Source organism: Hemiscyllium ocellatum, chromosome 5, assembly GCF_020745735.1.
Source record: "Hemiscyllium ocellatum isolate sHemOce1 chromosome 5, sHemOce1.pat.X.cur, whole genome shotgun sequence".
Classification (NCBI taxonomy): domain Eukaryota; kingdom Metazoa; phylum Chordata; class Chondrichthyes; order Orectolobiformes; family Hemiscylliidae; genus Hemiscyllium; species Hemiscyllium ocellatum.
The window spans coordinates 37,275,525-37,299,446 of record NC_083405.1 but is presented as its reverse complement, the minus strand read 5'-3'; the positions used below and the strand labels follow the sequence as shown (position 1 = coordinate 37,299,446).

Below are 23,922 nucleotides of genomic sequence, written 5' to 3'. Positions count from 1 at the left end.
TAGTTTTCTGTTTTAAACTTAAATCTATTTCTTTTTTAAATTTACATAAATAAAACTTGTTCTCTATTCCAGAATTATTTTCCATCTCGACATGCCAGAACTTTTTGTTGACAAAATATAATTAGTACACTTTCACTATTAAACGTTTGAAGATTTTATTTCTGTGTAATCCTTGCAGCAGGATTTCAATTAGCTTGTAATGTAAAAATAACTGCTACTATTTCTAAATCAAATGCCGTTCAGTCATCCACATTTTTCACAATAAACACAGAATATTTTTGGTTAATGCTAATACTTTATTAACAAATTATTTTCTATTTCAGCAAACCTTTTTACATCACCTTTAAAGATTTTGACCTGAGCTATCAGTTTCATTTGATTTTTGTAATCACTAAAGATACATACAAGGTTGGGAAAGCATTTATTGACATTACTGTACATGGAAACATCATTTTCTTGTCACAATTTACATTTGGCTAAACTACTAATAGTCTGCAATAAAGCTGCAGGCTTTAACAGCTAGAATGTACAAAATGACTCCCCAGCTTTGTTGTGCTGTGAACATTTATGTTTCAGTCTGTTGAAGCTGGAATGAAACAAAATGCAAAGAAGCTAAACAAAAAAAAAGTCAAACCAATCTCCTAAAGACCTTCCTCGGAAGCATATGACATTGCATGGCTGTATCGTAAACTTAACATCCAAATAGTGAGAAACAACATTTAAGCCAAATAAATTATACAGATGAGTTATGAGAGAAAACATTAAAACTTCAATATGAAGCCATAATGAAATGGCTTCATCACGCATCTGGAATTCATTTAAACTGGTTGCAACTACAGTTGAAGAGAAAGAATCTTTCTTAAAAAAAGTAAACTGAACACCCAGTATAGGTTTTGAAATTTTTCTTTCATTTTACTTTACTCAGTGCAACAATTCAGTTGAATGGGAATATCAGGCTAGATTTAATGCCACACAGTGTGCTGAGACTCATAGGGAGGCAAAGCCACTCCAGTCTCTGTCTGGTATGAGAACCATCCCTGATGAACTTGCAGGGTGCCAGGGGCTCATGGTAGATTCCCTCAGCTGCTGGTGATAGAATGTCATTTATGAGCCAATTAATAACCATTATGGTGGAGACCACTGCATTTTAATGATGTGTTATTGATTTAATGGGATCTGCATGACTTTCCTTGCACTTGAAGATCATCCAGCAAACTATGTGTGCTAGTGATCTCTCAGGGGAAGTTCATCCTTCCTCTAGGTAGCATGGTGTACTGTGGTTAGCACTGCTGCCTCACAGCACCATGGACCCTGGGTCTGATTCCACCCTTGGGTGATTGGCCGTGTGGATTTTGCTATTTCTCCCGGTGCCAGTTTGGGTTTTCTCTGGGTAGTCCGGTTTCTTCCCAGAGTTAAAAATATACACGTTAGGAGTATTGATCATGCTAAATTGCCCTATAAGTATCCAGGCTAAGTGGGTTAGCCATGGTAAATGCAAGGATAGAGTGGAGGGCTGGGTCTGGGTGTGATGCTCTTCAGATTGTTGGGTACAGACTCGCTGTGTGAAATGCACTGTCGGGATTCCATGATTATTCTATTGCCATGCATTCTGAAGCTGTTTGGGGGGATCATGCAGCCCCATCTGTCAGGAGCCCCCCCCATGACATTTCTCCCACTCTCACTAACCTTTGTGCTAAGATTTCCCAATCCTCCTGAACCTCTGATGGGTATAGTGCCACCAGTTAGCACTGCTCTCCACTTGCACTAGCAGGGATGAATAACTGTTGGCATGTGATTTGGTGGGCGGACCTCCACTTCTAGGGTCTTCCATTTCAGAGGTAGGCCAAAGGGTAGCATTTAAGTGCCCGAAGGACAGTTAATTTCATTTGGCTCAACCGAAAGGACTGATAAATGACCCCTCCTACCCACCTAACACACCCCTCCCTCAACTCAAGCCAGTGGGCAAAATCCAATTCATTAATTCAGATTAACGCCAACTTTTTCAGCTCTGACAAATAGAATTAAGCACAATTGCAATTCAGTTGTGTGTAAAAGGAAAACTACAGTTTATGAAGCTGCTTTATAAAATGAAGTACAAGAAGGTGTGTGGCTTTTATACTGTCTGTACATTTTAATACCTTGCTTTGTCTGCAGTTAAAAATAAATACATAATCAACTCCATGAAGACAGTCACACACCTTCCCGAACATGATACACTAGGATGCCTAAAAATTATATTGGTTTGTCTGCTATTCCATTCCATCTGACATTGGCAAATCAGATTAGACATATTATTACATCAGAGATATACAGCACAAAGCTACAAATTCACAAGACACCATTTACAAGTTTATAGCTGGGTAAATAGAAAGCAGCAAGCTGCTGAACTGTGCTGACAGTTAATGAAGACAATTGTCACAGTGTCCCATTTTCTTTTGTTTCATCCTACAGAGAGAAATTAAATATACATATAGGACTTGAGTTTAATGCCCTGACACACATTTATAGACTATTCACAAGACATGGAAACATTACATGAAAATACTGTGTAAAAAGGCTGATTGTTATGGGTAGTTTGCAGACTCTATACATTTCTACAGCACTAAAAACTACTCATAACATCCGTGTATTAGATTTTCCTATGGGAGAATTGCTTTACTTCTTTTTGCTGAATAAAAATGCAGCTATTCAAAGTCCACGTTGGTTACTGCACAAGCAAGTTTCTTTCCATGTTATTTAATTCCATGATTATCACTGCATAGTTCCCTGTTTGAATTATTGCAGTATTTTATTATTACTTTCCTAATGTTCCCTCCTGTACACAGGTAGGTCAGTAAGGAGCAAATAGAACCGGAGTGTGAGCTGCCCGTATAGGTCCAGGAGCTGGTCGAAGGAGAGCCGGAGGAAGGGCTGCTGTTTGGAATAGAGTGGCTGCCGGGCTGGAGCGCAAAGCGAATGGTGAATTCACTGCAGCAGCAGCAGCGGCTGCTGCAGCAAATGGGTTTGGTAAAAGGCGAGCAGCTAGAGGTTTAGAGAGTTCTTTCTGAAAGGCCAACTTCACCTGTAAAAGACAATACCACAGTGAAAAGGTTCAGGACTAAACATTTGAAGGGTTTTCCTGCATATAAAGCATTAGCATCATGTTCGATCATTATGACTTTGATAACCCAGAAATCTTTCATTTTAGTACATTTTCAAATTCATGAGAGCTATGAAAATATTGTTATTAGGATAAATAATTCAAAGCAATCTGCCTTAGTTATTCACAATTAAACACAGTTTTTTTAATTCTATTTACCCTGTCACAGACTGATATATGATGTAAGAAAAGTAAAATCTAATCTGGTTGATACAGATTCATATTAAAATAGAATTCCCAAAGGATGGGCATGGGAAGCCACCATTAACATATTATGAGCCAACAATGGGGTAGCAATACATAGAATGATAATGTAATGCACCTCCTGTCTTTCAAATGCTGCACAGTATAACGGAGTTCGGCCAGATGCGAGGTCTGTTTCGCATGGCTGCCGGCTCGCCAATTTCCTGAGGGGCGGAATGTGTTCACTCCGCGTGTGGCTTGCAACGGAAATCTCTGCCTCACGCTGTTCTACAGGTCCCATTTTGTGGGCGGCACGGTGGCACAGTGGTTAGCACTGCTGCCTCACAGCGCCTGAAGACCCGGGTTCAATTCCCGACTCAGGCGACTGACTGTGTGGAGTTTGCACGTTCTCCCCGTGTCTGCGTGGGTTTCCTCCGGGTGCTCCGGTTTCCTCCCACAGTCCAAAGATGTGCGGGTCAGGTGAATTGGCCATGCTAAATTGCCCGTAGTGTTAGGTAAGGGGTAATGTAGGGGTATGGGTGGGTTTCGCTTCGGCGGGTCGGTGTGGACTTGTTGGGCCGAAGGGCCTGTTTCCACACTGTAAGTCTAATCTAATCTAATCTTCAAACTCAGTGTTTCTAAAAATGTAATTTTCCAAGTTCAGCAGCAGTTATGCAATTTGTATGGAAACCAAGCTCCTTTTGCTTAATCAGTGATTATAAAAATATTAACCACATTAAATATCTCCATTTAAAAATCAAGTAAACACTAAAATCTATATTGAAAAAAAATGTTTTGGTTTTCTTTAGATTAAATGCCCATGGTCCTTATTTAATGATTGTACAATTTGAATGTCATTCAGTCATAACAATAAGTTAGTAAATTGATGATCGATCAAAATTTGAACAGGATCATGTAATGTTAGAATTACAATAAGAATTTTAATTGGATAATCAGCTCGTTACACATATCTCTTAAGAGTTTAAACAACACAGAATAAGCACTGTTTCAATGTGTTGCATAGTGAAAACTACCTTAATGTCTATGATAGCTGAGTCCATTTATAGGTAACCCTGGCTCCAGGTTAGAAAAAAATACATATTTCCAGACTGTACTATTAATTAAGGTATTATATAAAAGTACCAAAATAAAATCTTAGTTTTGTAATTTTACTGAATATTCATTTTTGAGTGATTAAGTGTCCTGAAACCTGCACAACTTCATCACGATACTTCACAGTCTCAATATCGTGTCGAGAAATCCTAACAGGTACGGCTACTGTTTGTCATATATGGCATGAACACTCAAACCCTACAGACGCATGTTCTACTTGAATTAATATAAAAGGTTAGTTAGATGTTAGCGAAGCCAAAGTTTATGAATCACATACACAGAAAAGCACTCCTGGAATTGAAACCAAATTGGCTCAGTGGTTGGCACTGCTGCCTCAAATCCCCTGCCAGGGATCCAGGTTCAGTTCCAGCCTTTGGTGACTGTCTGTGTGGAGTTTGCATGCTCTCCCCATTTTTGCACAGGTTTCTGCTGGATGCTGTGGTTTCCTCCCACAATCTAAAGATGTGCAGATTAGGTGGGTTGAACACGCAAAATTGCCCTGTACTGTCCAGGTGTAGGCAAGATGGATTAGCCGTGGTAATTGTGCAGTTACCGGGATAAAGTGGGTGACTGAGTCTGGGTGGAGTTACTCTTTGGAAGGTCAGTGCAGACTATGGGCTGAATGACCTCTTTCCACAAGGTAGGAATTCCACTGCTTGCTCAGCCCAAGAACACTGTCCATTGATCATTAAAGAATTCAAGTTCCCAAAGTCAAGCTTATCTGTCAGTTCTGTTATTGTACATTTCTGGTCTAACAATCATTCATGGCAAAAATACAGTCGATGCTAGAAATCTGAAACAAACACAAAACGCTGGAGAAACTCAGCAGTTCTGGCAGTACCTGTAGAGAAAGGAACAGGGGTGGTGTGATTCTTAAGAACTCTGAAGAATAGTCATATCAGATTTGAAGTGTTAACTCTATTTTTCTCTCCAGAGTTGCTCTCAGAACTAAAATCATTAATGGTGTCAGAGTGTACTGCAAGCCTGTCTAAATCATGAGTTGATGATAGAAAATTGACTCTGTTCCAATGTATGTGTTAAGCGGGCCAGTTTGACATTACCCTGATGTTGATTACCTTTATTTTGAGGAGGAAGTGAGGTCTGCAGATGCTTGAGATCAGAGCTGAAAATGTGTTGCTGGAAAAGCGCAGCAGTTCAGGCAGCATCCAAGGAACAGGAAATTCGACGTTTCGGGCATAAGCCCTTCTTCAGGAATGAGAAAAGTGTGTCCAGCAGGCTAAGATAAAAGGTAGGGAGGAGGGACTTGGGGGAGGGGCGATGGAGATGTGATAGGTGGAAGGAGGTCAAGGTGAGGGTGATAGGCCGGAGTGGGGTGGGGGCGGAGAGGTCAGGAAGAAGATTGCAAGTTAGGAAGATGGTGCTGAGTTTGAGGGATTCGACTGAGACAAGGTGGGGGGAGGGAAAATGAGGAAACTGGAGAAATCTGAGTTCATCCCTTGTGATCGGAGGGTTCCCAGGCGGAAGATGAGGCGCTCTTCCTCCAACCGTCGTGTTGTTATGGTCTGGTGATGGAGGAGTCCAAGGATCTGCATGTCCTTGGTGGAGTGGGAGGGGGAGTTAAAGTGTTGAGCCATGGGGTGGTTGGGTTGGTTGGTCCGGGTGTCCCAGAGGTGTTTTGAACCTTTATTTTGAACCAGGAAGAACAGCTGCCTATTAGATTACTCAAATCGCAGGTTTGGCTGTCACCAAACATACAGCAGGTACAAACAGTTCCTCACTGATGCACAAGGTTATGATTCTGTCAGGGTTTATATAGGAGATCGCATTAGACTTTGCCCAATGTGATAATGTTATACATAGCCCTGGGTGGTGAATTAGGATTGTAGCCCTCGATCCTGATAGGATTAGACCTGACACCTCACTGACTCCTGTCATATAGTCATACAGCATGGAATCCGACCCTTTGGTCCAACCAGTCATGCCGATCATAATCCCAAACTAAACTAGACCCAAATGCTTGTGCTTGACCATATCCCTCCAAACATTTTCTATTCATGTACTTATCCAAATATCTTTGAAAAGTTATGACTGTACCTGCATCCATCACTTCCTCTAGAGGCTCATTCCACACACAAACCATTCTCTGTGTAAAAACATTGGCCTCATGTCATTTTTAAAGTTTTCTTCCTCTCACCTTAAAAATATACTTCATAATTTTAAAATCCCCATTTTAGGGAAAAGACACCTGTCATTCTCCTCATCTATACCCTGCATGACTTTATAAACCTCCATAAGGTCACCCTAATGAACCTCCTACGCTCCCGTGTCAGAAGACCCAGCCTATCCAGCTTCTCCTTCTAACCCAAACTCTCCGTTCCCAGCAGTATCCTGGTAAATCTTTTCTGAACTCTTTCCAGATCAATAATGTCCTTTGTATAACTGGACAGTCAGAACTGGACACAGTACTGCAGAAGAAGCCTCACCAATGTCCTGTATAACTTTAACATTAAGCCCCCAACTCCTATGTTTGAAGGTCTGAGCAATAAAGGCAAGTGTGCTAAACACCTTTTTAACCACCCTGTCAACATGCGACACAAACTTCAAAGAATTACATACATACCTGAACTCTGTAGATGAAAAATAGAAGGCATGGTTTGCAGATGACATCAAAATTGGTGGTATAGCGGACAGTGAAGGTCATTATAGAGCCATAGAAATGTACAGCATGGAAACAGATCCTTTGGTCCAACCCGAGCATGCTGACCAGATATCCCAACCCAATCTAGTCCCACCTGCCAGCACCCGGCCCATATCCCTCCAAACCCTTCCTATTCATATAACCATCCAAATGCCTCTTAAATGTTGCAATTGTACCAACCTCCACCACTTCGTCTGGCAGCTCATTCCATACATGTACCACCTTCTGTGTGAAAAAGTTGCCCCGTAGGTCTCTTTTATATCTTTCCCCTCTCACCCTAAACCTATGCCTTCTGGTTCTAGACTCCCCGACCCCAGGGAAAAGACTCTGTCTATTTATCCTATCCATGCCCCTCATAATTTTGTAAACATCTATAAGGTCACCCCTCAGCCTCCGACGCTCCAGGGAAAACAGCCCCAGCCTGTTCAGCCTCTCCCTATAGCTCAAATCCTCCAACACTGGAACCATCCTTGTAACTCTTTGGATTGTAAAGAGATCTTGATCAATTGGCCCAATGGGCTGAGGAGTAACAATGGAGTTTAATTTGGATAAATGCGAGGTATTACATTTTAGTAAAATAAATAAGACCAGGACCTATACAATTAAAAGTAAGGCTTTGGGTAATGTTGTACAACATAGGCTGAATCATTACATTGAACAACGTTCAGCCATGTCCTAAAGCAGACTCACAACCACACCACATCTCCTTCCTCAGTGCCTGCCTATGGAACCGACTGATTCCACATGGACTCCGGACTACATTCAGACTAACACAATTTGGACCTGAACAGGGTAAGCAGTTCTCCAGCATCTGCAGTCCTCACTCTCTCCTTATTAAGTTGAACTAGCCAATGCAACCTGGACCTATTGCTGTAATGCAATAAACCAGTGTTTCTTCTTATTCAGACTGACTAACAGTTTATCCTCCACTGTAACTAACTAAGTAGACCATTAGAATTAGTAATCTAGAAAGTAGGATTGGTGATAGCACTCTACTCAATCACAAAACTGTTAATCGTTAGCACTGCAACATTTGACATGATGATCAGAAGTGGGGATCATTGCATACACACAATCATAGAATCCCTACAGTGTGGAAGCAGGCCATTTGGCTCATTGAGTCCACACCAACCCTGCAAAAAGCATTCCACTTAGATCCACATCCTACCCTATCCCTGTAACCATGCATTTCCCATGGCTAATCCACCTAGCCTGCACATCTTTGGACTGTGGGAGGAAACTGGAGTACCCAGAGAAAACCCATGCAGACATGAGGAGAATGTGCAAACTCCACACATACAGTTACCCGAGGCTATAGTCAGAAGTTAGAGAAAACATCAAGCTTAAGGAGAAAGCATATAATTGAACAGAGATGAACGGGAGGTCAAATGGTTGTTCAGAATATAAAGAATGGCAGAGAGTGACTGAAAGTTTAATCTGAATGAAGAAGTTGGAGTTTGAGAGGAATCTAGCTAGAAATGTGAAAATGGACAGCAAGAGCTTCTTTAGGTATTTAAAAATAAAAAAAAATGTTGAGTAGTGTGTCAGTCCTTGAGACAGTAAGAATAGGAGTTAATAGCAGATGATAAGGAAATGCTGGATGAAATGAACAGATATTTTGCTTCATTAGCTGTGAATCTGGTGGAAGGAAAAGAGGAACGTAATGAAATTGCAATCACCAATGAAGTGGTGCTAAGCAAACTGATAGGTTTGCGGGTTAACAAGTCTCCAGGTCCAGGTGGACTTCATTCCAGGGTTTCAAAGGTGTTTGCTGAAAATGTGTTGCTGGAAAAGCACAGCAGGTCAGGCAGCATCCAAGGAACAGGAGATTCGATGTTTCGGGCATAAGCCCTTCTTCAGAAATTTTGCCCGAAAAGGGCTTATGCCCGAAACGTCGAATCTCCTGTTCCTTGGATGCTGCCTGACCTGCTGCGCTTTTCCAGCAACACATTTTCAGCTCTGATCTCCAGCATCTGCAGACCTCACTTTTTCCTTTTAAAGGTGTTTGCCATTGAGCTAAGAGATATTTTGGTATTAATTTCTCAAAATTCTCTAGATTCAGGACAGCTTCCAGCAGACTGGAATACAGCAAATACAAACCCAAGATTCAAGAAGGGAGCAAGCTATTAAAAAGGAAACTTTAGGCCAATTATTTTGCATCTGATTCTAACATCTTCCCCATGACAACCATTAGGTTGTGCATTTTGAAAAGCTCGATGTATTCAGGAAGGGTCAGAATTTTTTTGCCTCTCCTTATTTAAGGAAGGAAGTAACTTGGTGGTGGCAGTGGTGGTTCAGAGGAAGTTTACCTGGAATTTGTGAGGATTGGATACTCTGGACTTGTTTCCACTAGACTCTAGAAGAGTGAGAGGTGACTTGATTGGAATGGATCATATCCTGAATTCTTGGGACAAAATGGATGTGGGAAGGATGCTTTCTCTTGTAGGACTGTCCAGAACCAGATGCTTCCATCTCAAAGCTAGGGATTGCCCTTTTAGAACAGAGATAAAGGACTATTTTTCTTTCCTGGTATTGAGACACTTCGGAACTCTCTGTTTTAGAAGGTGGTAGAAGCAGGGCTCTTGAATATTTTAATATCAGTGGTGGTAAGGCAGTAAAAGATTATCCATGATAGATAAGAATACAAAATTTGAATCACAAACAGATGAGCTATGATCTTGTTGAATGGTAGAGCTGAGGAAAAGGTCTGGATGACAGCTCTCCAGACCAGAAGCCTCTGTCCATGACATTATTTTCAAAAGTCACAATTGCACAATCCTTGGGGAGATAAAATCAAACTTCACGGTGAAGAATCTGCAACATGTTGGGTGATACCATCACTATGCCAAATGCATTGGTCCAGCAGCTTAAACAAGGAGCTCTGGGCCATCAGCAGCAGGATAATGATATCCCAACATACCCTATAACCTCATGGCTATCATATTCCAAACTCTAATATTACCCTCAAGCCTTGAAATCAACCCTGGTTTAGCAAGGAGTTTAGAGCAGCATGCCAAGAGCATACTGGACCAAATTACAAATGTGGTGCTAATTAAATGAAGCTATCACATAGGTTTACAAGCGTGCAAAGCAGAAGCAGCAGCATGCTATAGTCAATGGTAAGTGTTACGACATGGGGTAAACACTCCTGCTTAATTTAAAACAGCAATATTGAAAAGATTTATCCTGTGTAGTAATCTATGAAAATCTGAGAGGCCAAGAACTATTTAAAGTAAAAATTAACAACCTTAGTTCTTAAAGTATAGCAGAGAATAATTAACTCACAACTATTTACACCTTCTTCCTCTAACCTATCTTTACCTTCCCTTCTCTAATTCTCATCCAATAAAACTCTCAATTAAGATTTACAGGAAAATTCAATTTTTTAAACCAATCGGCAGTTGAATCTTCTCTTTATCTTCGTTGGCAGATTGACTCTCCAGGTCCGAGTTGAGGTTTTTCTCTGTGTAAACTCCTCCTCTAGACAGGTATCTCTCAGAGAGTTCTGACTAGCTGTCTACAGTTGTTGGTCTAGTGGCAGTTCTCCTCTCAATTGTTCCCTGGTCTTATAATCCCAAAGCATCAGATTGTGTCATTGGCTTTTAAGCTAAAAATCACACAACACCAGGTTATAGTCCAACAGGTTTATTTGGAAGCACTAGCCTTTGGAGCACTGCTCCTTCATTAGGTGGTTGTAGAGTATAAGATTGTAAGAATTTATAGCTAAAGTTTACAGTGTGATGTAACTGAAATGATTTATTGAAAAAGACCTGAATCATTTGATAAGTCTCTCATCTTTTAGAATGAACATGTTGGTTTCTGTTTTTTTATATGTAAATCGCAGACCATTTAAAATGAAAGAACATATGAGAGAACTGAAATCAACATGTTCATTCTAAAAGATTAGAGACTTTACAAACAATCAAGGTTTGTCACTCCTCCCTTGGATTCTGCCAAATCATTCCCAAGAACAAACTGAATTCCTGGAACTGACACTGTCAATCACTCTCACTGTAACATCCCCAGTCTTGAGGTGGCACTCCAACCTGATCTTACAAAGAGAAACGCTAAAATTCTGTGCATCTATCCCACAGATTATAACACTGTCAGGTAACAGATCATAAAAAGTGCATATTCACTCATCCCTTATTATCAGTGACTGGTTAGATCCCGTTTCTCTCAAAATTATAACTTCTTGTCCTTCTCCTCCTGTTATTTCTGAGTAAACTTTACCCACAGAGGCGAATTGTTTGTAGAGATAGGATACTAACTCCATGCCCAGCCCCTGCCTAGGCTGTGCACTCTCCTGTAGCTCATTGGCTCTTCTTGGGATCTCCTTTACTACCTTCACTAATGCCACTGGCTTAAGCTTCTTTTACCACATCTTTTCCCACAGTGCCTTTCTAAACCAGCACTATGACTTTACATGTCCCACTTTCTGGCAATGAAAACATCTTTTCCCAGTGTCCTTCTGAAAACACTGTAATTTTCTGTGTCCTATTCCATTACACCGAAAACACCTGAGGCCTTTCACCTCCTGTCCACTCTCTTGGGCTTCTTTAGCCTCTGGTAAAATCATACTAATGTGCTCAACTCTTGGTTTCAAGGTTGAGGATCTCCCCTTCTCCCAATTTCTATCCCTCACAGGATGAAATTCTGGCCAGAAGCTTGTCTTATGCACCAACACGTTCTCAGCTGTTAACTTTGCAGCTCTTTTCACTTCCTGAACTTTCTGTTTCTCCATGTGAATTCTTACCATCTCTAGAAGTAAGTGTTTAAAATCCTCCAGCAGAATAACCTCCCTTACAGCCTCAAAATTCTTATTTATTTTCAAAGCATGTACCCATCAATCAAAATGACTATGTTTAATTCGTTTGAACGCAACATAAGTCCGATCTGGATTCTTCTTTGTGTTTCTGAGCCGCTGTCGATATGCTGCTGGTGCCAATTCATAAGCACTTCAAATAGCCTGTTTAACCTCTTCATAATCTCTTGACCCCTCATCTGACAGCGTGGCAAATACCTCACTAGCTCTGCCTACCAGTTTAGTCTGAACTAGCATTGTCCATAAATCCTCGGACCACTCCATCTGCCCAGCCAATTTTTCAAATGAAATAAAGAAGGCTTCAACATCTTTCTCATCAAAATGTGGCAGAGTTTTGACCTATTTATACATATCACTACTTTCTCTTTTAATCTCCATCCTGTTATCTTGACTTTGCTGACTAAATCGCAACTTCTCAAGTTCAAATTCAGTCTATTTTTTCTTTGCTTTTCTTCTCTCTCTTTCTCTCTCCTTTTCTTTTCTCTCTCTTTGCTCAGCCAAGAACCTTATCGAGTCATAGAGATGTACAGCATGGAAACAGACCCTTCGGTCCAACCTGTCCATGCCAACCAGATATCCCAACCCAATCTAGTCCCACCTGCCAGCACCCGGCCCATATCCCTCCAAACCCTTCCTATTCATATACCCATCCAAATGCCTCTTAAATGTTGCAATTGTACCAGCCTCTACCACTTTCTCTGGCACACAAAACTCTCTGCATGAAAAAGTTTCCACTTAATTTTTTAAAATATCTTTCCACTCTCACCCTAAATCTATCCCCTCTAGTTCTGGACTCTCCCACTCCAGGGAAAAGACCTTGTCTATTTCTCCTATCCGTGCCCCTCATGATTTTATAAACCTCTATAAGGTCACCCCTCCACCTCTGATGCTCCAGGGAAAACAGCTCCAGCCTATTCAGCCTCTTCCTACAGCTCAATCCTCCAACCCAATCCTTGTAAATCTTTCCAAACCAACTCAAGTTCCACAACATTCTTCCGAAAGGAAGAAGATCAGAATTGCACACAATATTCCAAAAGGGGCCTAACCAATATACAGCCACAACATGACCTCTCAATTCCTGTACTCAATACTCTTGACCAATAAAGGAAAGCATACCAAACACCTTCTTCATTATCTTATTTACCTGTGATTCTACCTTCAAGGAGCTATGAACCTGTACTCCAAGGTCTCTTTGTTCAGCAACCTCCCTAGGACCTTATCATTAAGTGTATAAGTCCTGCTAAGGTTTGCTTTCCCAAAATGCAGCACCTCACATTTATCTAAATTAAACACCATCTGCTACTCCTCAGCCCATTGGCCCACCTGATCAAGATCCCACTGTAATCTGAGGTAACCTTCTTCGCTGTCCACAGCACTTCTAATTTTGATGTCATCTGCAAATTTGCTAACTGTACCTCCTATGTTCATAACCAAATCATTTATCTAAATGACTAAAAGTAGTGGACCCAGCACCGATCCTTGTGGCACACCACTGTTCACAGGCCTGCAGTCTCTCTCTTTCCTCTCTCTCTCCTCTCTCTCTTTCTCTCTACCTTTCTCTTTCCTCTCTCTCTCTCTTTGTTTATCTTCTAACTCCATTGTCCTTAATTGAATTTAAGTTTTTCTACCTCTATTGCACTTGTCTGTTTCTCTGACACACCTCAGCATTTAAGTAACTCGCTTACAATTTCAGCTTTCGTTATGTCCTTGGTTAAACCCAAATCTAACTTATTTGCAAATTCTAACAGTACGGCTTTTTTCTTTCCTTCTAAATATTCTTGGAAAATTTCAGAATCATCTTCAAATCCCAGAAAATGTTTAACAATTTTAAGAGCCATTTCTCTCATTTTTAAGTTAATCAACCACACATTACCAAAAGTAAACAAATTGTCTCACCTACGTTTCATGTAAAGATCTAGGACCCTAATCTGCAAGTGTTTAAATCTGCTGGAACTTTTCGTACCCTCAAAATCTATTCAAATCTGTTCAAATCACAGACCCAAGTCCCCAAACTGCAATGACATAAGGTAAACCCTCCTACTTAATTTAAACACAGAAAAGATTTATCCCATGCAGTAATCTCGGAAAATTCGAGAGGCCAAGAACTAGTTAAAGTAAATTTTTTAACAACTTTAGTTCTTAAAGTATAATGGAGAATAATTAACTCACAACTATTTACACCCTCTTCCTCTAATCTCCCTGTACCTTCCCTTCTCTAATACTCGTCTGATAAATCTCTCAGCTACATGGAAGAAGGTGTTCCTTGCTGAATCCCTTCGCCTTCTCTCTCTCCTGTAAAGTCCTGTGTTTGCTTTTTCCTTTTGTGCCAAGGCGTCTTTTCAGGGATTGTTGCAAGTATTTGGAACAGCATCACTCAGTTGGGATAATCTGTTGGGTTTCCAGATATGTTAAGTTATTCTCTGTTCTGTACTCTTTTGTTTGTGTTTTATTCGGTAATCTGGCAAATAAATTCTGTTTTGTTTAAAACTAAGTGGTTGGACCAGCTGCATCACTCCTGGAATATCCACTTTACAGCTTCTTCAAACAACTAGTAAAGTTAAGGTCTTGGCTACTATCTTAAAATGTTTTGAGGGGGTCTGGCCTGGTACATTACAGATTGGGGGTTCTTTGTGGGGTGTATTCTATTGTTCCGATTTGGGATTTGGGTTATTTTACTCAAAGGCAGCGAGTGGTAAGTGTTAGTGTCTTTTGTTCTGAGTGCTGAATTCAGTTGATTTAAATAGTGCTTGGGATAGCAACCGCTCTGTGGGTAGAAGGAATGACTTTGGGGTTTTTTTCAAAAGGTGGTTAAGGCCAAGCTGCAGGAATTAGCAGACAGGCTGGAGTTGGAGCTGTTTCCTTCCAAAAGGAAAGGAGAGATAATTACAGCAGTAGCTCAGCATTTAAATTTGCTGGAAATACCATCTGACTCTTTAGAGATAGCTAATGTTCAATTGAAAATGAAGCAACTTGAGTTCGAGGCAAAAAACGAGGAAAGGGCAACAGAAATGAAACAGTTTGAATTACAATTAAAAGCAGAGGAAAGAGAAATAGAACAAATGGCTTTAGCAGAACAAAAAGAAGAATAGAGAGGAAAGGAAGAAAGAGAGGAAGTTTGAACATCAAAAATTGATACTGAGAAAGGAAAGTCAGCTTAAAAGGATGGAGATGAAGGCTGAAGCTTAGTGAGGAAGGGTGAGCAAACCCATGGTAATCAAAGGCCTGGTGGGGATTTGTTTAAATATATTCAAGCATTGCCGAAACTTGATGAAAAGGACGTGGAAACCCTTTTCATCTCATTTGAAAAGGTGGCTAAGCAAATGCGATGGCCAATGACCATTTTGATCCAAACAAAACTTGCAGGTTGAGCTAATGAGGTATTTGCATCACCATCAGAAGAGGTATCTGGGGTGTATGAGGAGATTAAGAAAGCTATCTTCAGTGCATATGAACTTACGCCAGAAGCCTACAGACAACGTTGTGGGAATCTAAGGGACACTGGTCAAAACTATATTGAGTTTGAAAGGATCAAACAAAGTAATTTTAAAAGGTGGATAAGAGCATTTAAAAATGTAGCAAATCTATGAAGCTCTTAGAGAGACATTATTTTGGAGTGCAAAAATTCACTTCCTGAGGTAGTGAGAACTCATGTGGAAGAGCAGAAAGTTAAAACAGTAAGATTAGCAGCTGAAATGGCTGAGGGTCCAATAATCAAAATTTGGCTTCCAGAATCTGTTTCAATCCATGAAGGATAGTAACTGGGGAAAAGAAAAATCCTCACGTGGAAAGGGAAAGGTAGATCTTAGTATAGATCATAAGAATAACTTTACCACAGTGTGAAAAGGAAATCCTTGAGGAGGACAGAGAAATTAAAAAGCTCTGGTTTTTTCATTACAATAAAGGAGGCCACATGAAATCAGTGTTGGTGAGTTAGAAGAAGCACTGGGACGCCAGACGTAGGAAAACAGGATAAGCCAGTGAATTTTGTTGGAGTAGTAATGGAAAACACAGTGGAGGCTAGAAAGCTGCACCAGAATGTACAACTTGGTCGGAGATTGGTTAAGGAGGAAGTGCCAGATCTTCTTTAACCATATACCTTAAAGGTAAAGGTTATTCACATTGGCCAGGAGCAGTAGGTAAAGAGATTACAATATTAAGAGACACAGGATCTTCTCAGTCTGTGATGCTGAACGATGAGGAGATATGTACTTCTGAAGGACTGTTGCCAGAAATGATACTATTGGTGGGAATTCATTGTGAGACAAAAAGCGCTCAATTATGTAAAGTGAGGTTAGTGTGTCCAGTGAAGAGTGGCAAATTCGTGGTAGGAGTACTGGACAAAACTCTCAGCTCCTGGAATAGAATTAGTCCTTGCTAATGATATAGCTGATTCGCTGGTAAGAGTGCTGCCTACTCTGGCAACTGAAACATTGCAGGACACACATCCTGGAATTTTTCCTGACTGGTAGCAAGGTCACAAAGTCACCAGCTGAAACAGGAGAGATCAAAGAGTACAGATAAGAAAGTTGAAGTGGAATGCGCAGAAACCCTGTTCAGTCAGATGGTTGAGATGAAGCAGGAGCAGATGGATGACATTGCAGACATCTTTAGCTCAAATAAATTAACTGAGTTACAGCAGAAAGATGAAAATCCAAAAGGCAGACACAGAAAAAGAATCTGAACGTTTCCTTGAATGCTATAATCTCAAAGACGATGCCTTAATAAGGACATGAACACCATTAATATTCATGCAGGTGTGAAATGGACAGTTCATCAGGTCATATTGCCAGTGGGTTATAGAAAAGAGATGTAACAGGCAGTGCATGAGGTATCACAAGGGTGTCAGTTAGGTTGAGAAAAACCAAGCTAAAATATAAAAACATTTTTACTGGCCTGGACTGCACAAGGATGTAGTTGAATTTTGTCAGACATGTCATACATGTCAGATAATTGGAAAACCCACAAGCAGTAATAAAACCCGTACCTTTGATACCTATTCCTGCATTTAAGGAACCTTTTAAAAGAGCCTTAATTGATTGCATAGAACCCCTACCTAAAACAAAAAGTGGGAATCAGTATTTGTTAAAAATAATGGATGTCTCGACTAGATTTCCAGAGGTCTTTCCATTATGCAATTGCATAGCTAAAAGGAGTTTAGAGAAATTACTCAAAGTTTCCACTAGATACAGCCTATCCACAGAGATACAATCAGAACAAGGGTCCAACTTCACATTGAAATTATTCAAAAACGTTATGGACAGTTTAGTAATAAAAACTATTCAAATCTACTACACGCCATCCAGAGTCACAAGGACCACTAGAAAGGTGACATCAGACATTAAAAACCATGTTAAGGCCTTATAGTCAAGACTGTCCAGATGATTGGGATAAGGGAATTCTATCTGTATTTTTGTGATTAGAGATGCACCAAATGAATCGACCAAATTCAGTCCATCTAAATTAGTTTTTGAGCATGAAGTGAGAGGACTACTAAAATTGATTAAGGAGAAATTGGTAAGTCAGAATTCAGCGACCACATCTTTGGACTTTGTGTCAAATTTTCAGAAACGATTAAATACAGCAGGAGAATTTGTGAGACAGCGTTTAAAGGTATCGCAGTATACAATGGAACAGGAAGCAGACAAGAAATCAAAAACTCACAATTTTGCTCTCGGGCATAAGGTGTTAATGTTTCTTCCATTGATAGATGAAGCTTTAAAATCAAGGTGTAGTGGACCTTAAAAGTCGAAATGAAATTGAATGAGGTGAACTATTTGATAAGGCCTCCAGACAGAAAGAAATCTCACATTGTGTGCCATATGAATATGCTCAAAAGGTATTTTGACAGGGAAGGAAAACAAAAGGAGACTGCTATTGGTTATAGCACAGAGGGAAGAACCAAATTCAGAGGATTCTGAACCGGACAGTCCTCAAATTAAATGGGACAATGAGGAAGTTGTCAAAAATTGGGATAAATTATTGAGTTACCTTCTAGAGGAACATCGAAATGACCTGAAGGAGTTATTACTATCACGTGGAGAGATATGTGGAAATAAGCTGGGAAGTACTAACCTAAACATGCATGATGTAGATATGGGAGATGCTGTTCCGATTGAGCAACAACCTTACAAGCAAAACCCTCTACAGTTGGCACAGGTTCAAAAGGAGATTGAACACACACCCCAAGATGGCAATATCAAAGTGAGTCACAGTGACTGGAGCTCACCTATAGTAATGGTGACAAAACAGATGGTACCCAACAGTAGTGTGTGGACTACCACAAAGTCAATGCAATTTCAAAGACTGATGCATATTCAATTCCGCATTTGGAGGTCTGTGTTGGAAAGGTGGGACAAGCAATGTATATTTCTAAGGTGGATTTGCTCAGAGATACTGACAGGTACCTTTGTCCAAAATAGTGAAGACAATTTCAGCTTTTGTAACACTGAATGGACTGTATCAGTTTAAAATCATGCTGTTTGATATGAAAAATGCACCAGCCACATTTCAGAGACTAACTAATAAGGTCATTGCCGGATTACCCAACTGCATCGTTTATACAGATGACCTGGTGATTTTTTGACACACATGGAAAGAACATTTACAACATTTATCAGACTTGTTTGAGAGGCAGACTTGGTGATAAACCTGGCTAAAAATGAATTTGCAAAAGCCCAAGTCACCTTCTGGGCTATATTATTGGACATGGACAAATGGTCGTACAGAATGCAAAATCCGTGGTAATTGGGAGTTTCCCATACCATCAACAAAAAGAGCAGTACTACGGGTCCTGTGATTGAGTGGATTTTATTGAAAATTCATACAAAATTTTAGCAATTTGGCTGCTCCACTCACCGAATTGTGAAAGAAAGGCATGAAGTTTCAGTGGACAGTGGACTGTCAGAAGGGCATTTGACAGCCTGACAGCTGCATTAACCACTGCCCCAGTATTAGTCACACCTAATTATGCAAAGCCATTCAAGGTGGCTACCAATGCCAGTGATGCGGGTGTTAGTGCTGTGCTCTTGTAGGAAGGTGACGAGAAGGTAGAAAGACCAATTGGGTATTTCTCCAAGAAATTGAACATTCATCAGCAGAAATTCTCCACAGTTGAGAAGGAGACTTTGAGCTTGGTTTGGGCATTATAACATTTCAATGTTTATGTGACCAGTAACGTATCTGAGACAATCATATCACATAATCTGTAGAAGATTGTGGAGACATTTAAGACCAAAAATTCCACACTGTTTAGATGGAGCTTGTTGTTATAGCCATTTAATTTGAAAATTGTGCATGTGGCAGGAGGAGAAAACGTGATTGCCGATGCATTGTTTAAACTTGTATGAGAAATGGAGGTGTTTGGTGACAGAAGTAAACAGACTGAAACAAAGTGTAGTAGTGCATGTTTGCATGATAATAGTCAGTGTAATGCATATGTGGTTGTAGAGTACTAACAGTTTAAAATTAGGGGGTTTTAAGATTAAGCCATCTTTGGATATTGATTTTTTTTAACAGGGGAGGTGTGATGATGTTGCTCCTTTAACAACGTTATGCTGTCTCTTAACCTTTTTTTGAGAGAGGTCTTAAAAGCAGTGACTCTGAAAAGTCTAGGTTTGAAGAGTTTTGGGGCCAATTTGATTATAACTAACAGACACTGCCTCAGACAAGAGGCTTTCAAGTTTTAAAAAAAACCCTTGTACAATGAAAGGGAGTGGCCAGTTCTCAAATCTCCACTTTTCACTGGTTTAGTTTGGTTTGGATTTTAGCTGTCTGGCTGTTCACTGAAAGCAGTCAGTTTGAGACTGTTGGTCCAAGAAACAGTTACATGGGAAAAGGCGTTCCATGCTAAATCCCTCTGCCATCTCTCTCTCTCTCTGTAGGACCCTGTGTGTTTGATTTTTCCTTTTTGCCAAGGAGTGTTTATGGGGATTGTTGCAAGTATTTGGAACAGCATCATTAAGTTGGGATAATCTGTTGGATTTTTGGATAGATTAAATTATTCTCTACTCTGTTCTTTTCTGTTCATGTTTCATTTGGTAATCTTGAAAATAAATTCTATTTTGTTTAAAAATAAGTGGTTGGGTCAGCTATATCATTCCTGGAATATCCATCCAACACCTGCTTAAAACAACTAGCAAAGTTTAAGTCTGAGCTACTTTCTTGAAATGTTCTGAGGGCCTCTGGCCTGATCCATAACAACACCTTCGAAACCTTTTACCATTTAGGGAACCATGCAGGTGACCATCTTCCATTGTGCAAATTCAACATCATGCAGCCACTTCCCTAATGACATTGTGGGTGTACCTACAGGTGTGTGGACTGCAGGCGGTTCAAGAAGGCTGCTCATCATCACTTCCTCAAGGATTGCTAAGGATGGATAATAAATGCTAGCCCAGCCAACAATGCCCACTTTCCATGAAGAAATGACAAAAAAAAGCTCCTACTCAAGGTATATAACATTCTGAATTGGATAAATATATATCTGTTTCTTCAGCATCGCTGAATCAAAATCCTGTAACAATCTAACCACATTCTAGTATGCTATCACCACACAAATTATAGGAATTGAGGAATTTGGCAAAGATACATGTTACTGCACCTTCTCTTTAAGAATATTCAACCATTTCTCCTTTTGCCACAAATCCACAATATAGCCTGCTCCTGGATCTCACATCTGAGGTAAAGGAAACATAGAAGCCCTTCTGTTGAAATTTAGTAGTTACACATAAAGGAGAACTATTTGGAAAAATAAATTACGTAAACTTTTGTCAGAATTTGATAATATTGGCAAACCATGAGAAATCCCAAAAGAGATGTTACTCCCTTCCCAGGACAGTATGCAGGATGAATTTGACACTTAGCGAGACCCCTATGTATTAATATGACTTCACATTGGGATGGGTGTTCTCTATGTCATGGAATTAGTTATTGTTAACTCCCTCTTGAGAGATTCAATCCAGAAGAACATGGCTACAATCTCCCTCATTATCCTGTTTATTCGCCCTAAGTAGTGAATACATTTTCATGGATCCTCAAGTGAATTTGCCAGCAATATAATATCGTCTGTGGAAAAAAAAAGCAAGATGCTAGAGTTCTTTCAGAAAGGTCTAGAACAGACAATTCTTTATATTTTCCAGCATAATATTGATTAAAAACATCAAATTTGATAGGTCGAAGTGGGTGATAAAGCTTCACACTTCTTCCAGTCAAATTATATTCAGTTCTAATGAAATCACTAGACTCGAAACATTAACTTTGCTTTCTCCTCACAGGTGCTGCCAGATCTGCTGAGTGCTGCTAGCAATTTCTGTTTTTGTTTGCAATCTCCAGCATCCATATTTCTTTCTTTTATTTTTGAGCTACTTTCAGTGTTAGGTGTCAATGAAGTCTAAAATTTGGGTTTGCACTGCCATAGTTTCTCCCATGACTTTCTAACCAAATGCGATTCAAAAAAGAAAAAAGTATACCAATGTTTTCACACAAACTATCAGCAAGTATTATACTCCCAGCTGTGTGATAAATTACTGTAGATCACTAGTTAGTTACTGATTAGTGCAATATGATCATAAACATCTCTCTGTCTATATTGAGCAATCCATGAGCATTCAATTATCGTTACTTAATTATAGAGGTTTGTATAGTTTCCTGAGCTTACCGCATTTATGCATGCGCTTACCGCAAGTGCATTGGTACCCCTTTGAAGCTTGTTGTACGGACTGTATTTGGGTTTTGGAGGTTTCCCTGCAGCTCTATCCTTGTGTCTTCTGCTGCTTATGTGCTGTTATGAAATAAATGGTCAAAAACAAGATATAAAGTAAACAGAAAATGTAGTTTGATCGCACAGGAAAATAAAATTCATTGCATTTAGAAGATTTATCCATTGCTTTCTTAAGACAAACCTGTTTGAGTTGTGTTTCTGAATTGACATGCACGTCACAGATTTCACAGTGAAATGTTTTATTCTGCAGACCGGTAGTAATGCCTTTGTTGGTGGATGTTTTCCCTTTAACGCCTGGTCTAGGGAATGCCTTAATTGGACCCCCGCCATTTCGGGCTTCCAGCATAGTTTTGTGCTTTGATCCTGTTGAAGAAAATTGTAAAACATCATTAAAACAAAAGCTCGTTGCAAAGATAGAAACTGACATCTAGGTTGACAATACTTGACAAATTACAAATGTGTATCTAAGACATTGCAAATTATGAAGAAATTAAGCTGGTTATAAGAAGTCTTATCTAGTTTACAGATTAATGCTCACTAGCAAAGCAACTGTCATGGAACTCAGAGTGGTTTCTGGAAATTACCCATAGTAATGGGAAAAGGATGGGTGATGCACACACTAATTTCCAAACCAACATACGTAAGGTGTTGGAAGGTGCACACATTAAAATCTTGGGGGATTTTCGAATTGTGGACATAGATGGAGAATACAGGTCAGGAGAATCACTGGTTATAATAGGACAGGAAGCTTGAAGGGAGATTAGATTTCCTACAGTATGGAAACAGACCCTTTGGCCCAACCAGGCCATGCCAACCCTCTGAAGGGTAACCCACCCAGACCCATTCACTTCTGACTAATGCACCTAACACTATGGGCAATTTAGCATGGCCAATTCTCCTGACCAGCATATCATTGGTCTGTGGGAGGAAACCGGAGCACCCGGAGGAAACCCATGCAGACACAGGGAGAATGTGCAAATGGACAGTCACCCAAGGCTGGAAATGAACCTGGGACCCTGGTGCTGTGAGGCAACAGTGTTAACCACTGAGCCACTGTGCTGTTAGAGGATAATGCATTAACAACTGCAGAGAAGCAGAAAAGGACTGCGACTTTGGTGAGCGTAAAAAACAGTACTATTGACATTGACCACAATCTTGTTGCTATAAATAGGAATCAAGCGCTGAATGGTGGACGTGTTGTTGAAGTGTAAATGAAAGTTTGACGAACTGCAGAAACAAAAAAAAAGGATCATTGCCGATGGAAATATAAGGGTGGATTGAGAAAATAAAGTAAGGGTGAGGGTCAAGAAAGCACTTCTGAAAAACTGTCAGGAGTAGATCGTTGGTAGCTTTCATGAAGATAATAAGATTGATGAAGTTTAGTAGATAAAAAAAAGCAGGTCACTCAGCCATCAGGTTTGAAAATACTAACAGGTGCTGAAAGGAGTAAGGGGTGTGGTAAGCAGTCGGCTAGCAGGATACAGAGTCGAGAGTGTGGTGCTGGAAAAGCACAGCAGGTCAGGCAATACCTGAAGAACAGGAGAATCAACATTTCGGGCAACAGTCCTTCATCGGGAAGGATTCTGCCTGACCTGTTGTGCTTTTCCAGCATCACACTCCGACTCTAGTCTCCAGCATCTGCAGTCCTCACTTTCACCTAGCAGGATACCGATTCATTTTTGCAGATGAATAGCTATGCAAGTTCCTTGTACTAGTTACAAATGTGAAAAATGAACCCATATTCTCTTGGATAATCTTGGAACAGGAAGAGGATTTTCCAATTGAATATGAGACGTCTGAGCTGGTCAAGGCAAATATTATGATGGGGCCAATCAGCTGCAAGCCTACAATCCTCAGGTTATTATGGACACCTTATTTTTAAGCTAGCCATTCACAGAGATATGGTGGAGAAAGATTTTATCTGTTTTCTATTTACAGTGCAATTAAAATTGTCATTAACAAAACACACATAAGATCTTCTTTGCTCTGAATACCGAGCGTTTATTCTCTGGCTTTTAGTGAAATGAGATTGGTACTCATTAAGACTTGGCTTAAAAAGAACAATGCATTATACCTTGTGTATGGGCCCACTTCAGATGAATGGAGCCGTTCGGTAAAAACAGGTGATGGTGAATCTAAAAATGAAGGCCCCTTTTTTTTGTTTGATTTGGAGGTCCTATGTTGCTAGTGCACATACATATGTCCCCATTGTTTGTGAAACAGGAGTGAAGTATTGCCTCTGGGGAGGGTAACTGAGGATAGTTAAATAGGAAGTATTCAATTTC

At 40.1% G+C, this 23,922-nt stretch overlaps 1 protein-coding gene across 6 annotated transcripts in view; it reads right to left on the bottom strand.

The window, feature by feature from the left end:
• Positions 1-359: 359 nt before the first annotated feature.
• The window catches only part of LOC132815661 (zinc finger protein 385D-like), a 377,769-nt gene continuing 354,206 nt past the window's right edge, over positions 360-23,922 (bottom strand). For 5 of the 6 annotated variants that reach the window (XM_060824657.1, XM_060824655.1, XM_060824658.1 and 2 more), the window contains 3 exons: positions 21,819-22,000; positions 21,575-21,697; positions 360-3,061 (listed from right to left, as the gene is read on the bottom strand). In XM_060824657.1, coding sequence (XP_060680640.1) covers positions 2,831-3,061; positions 21,575-21,697; positions 21,819-22,000 — 536 coding nt within the window. In that variant the 3' untranslated portion in view covers positions 360-2,830. The remainder of the gene's footprint in view (positions 3,062-21,574; positions 21,698-21,818; positions 22,001-23,922) is intronic. The other variant, XM_060824656.1, reaches the window with a different exon arrangement.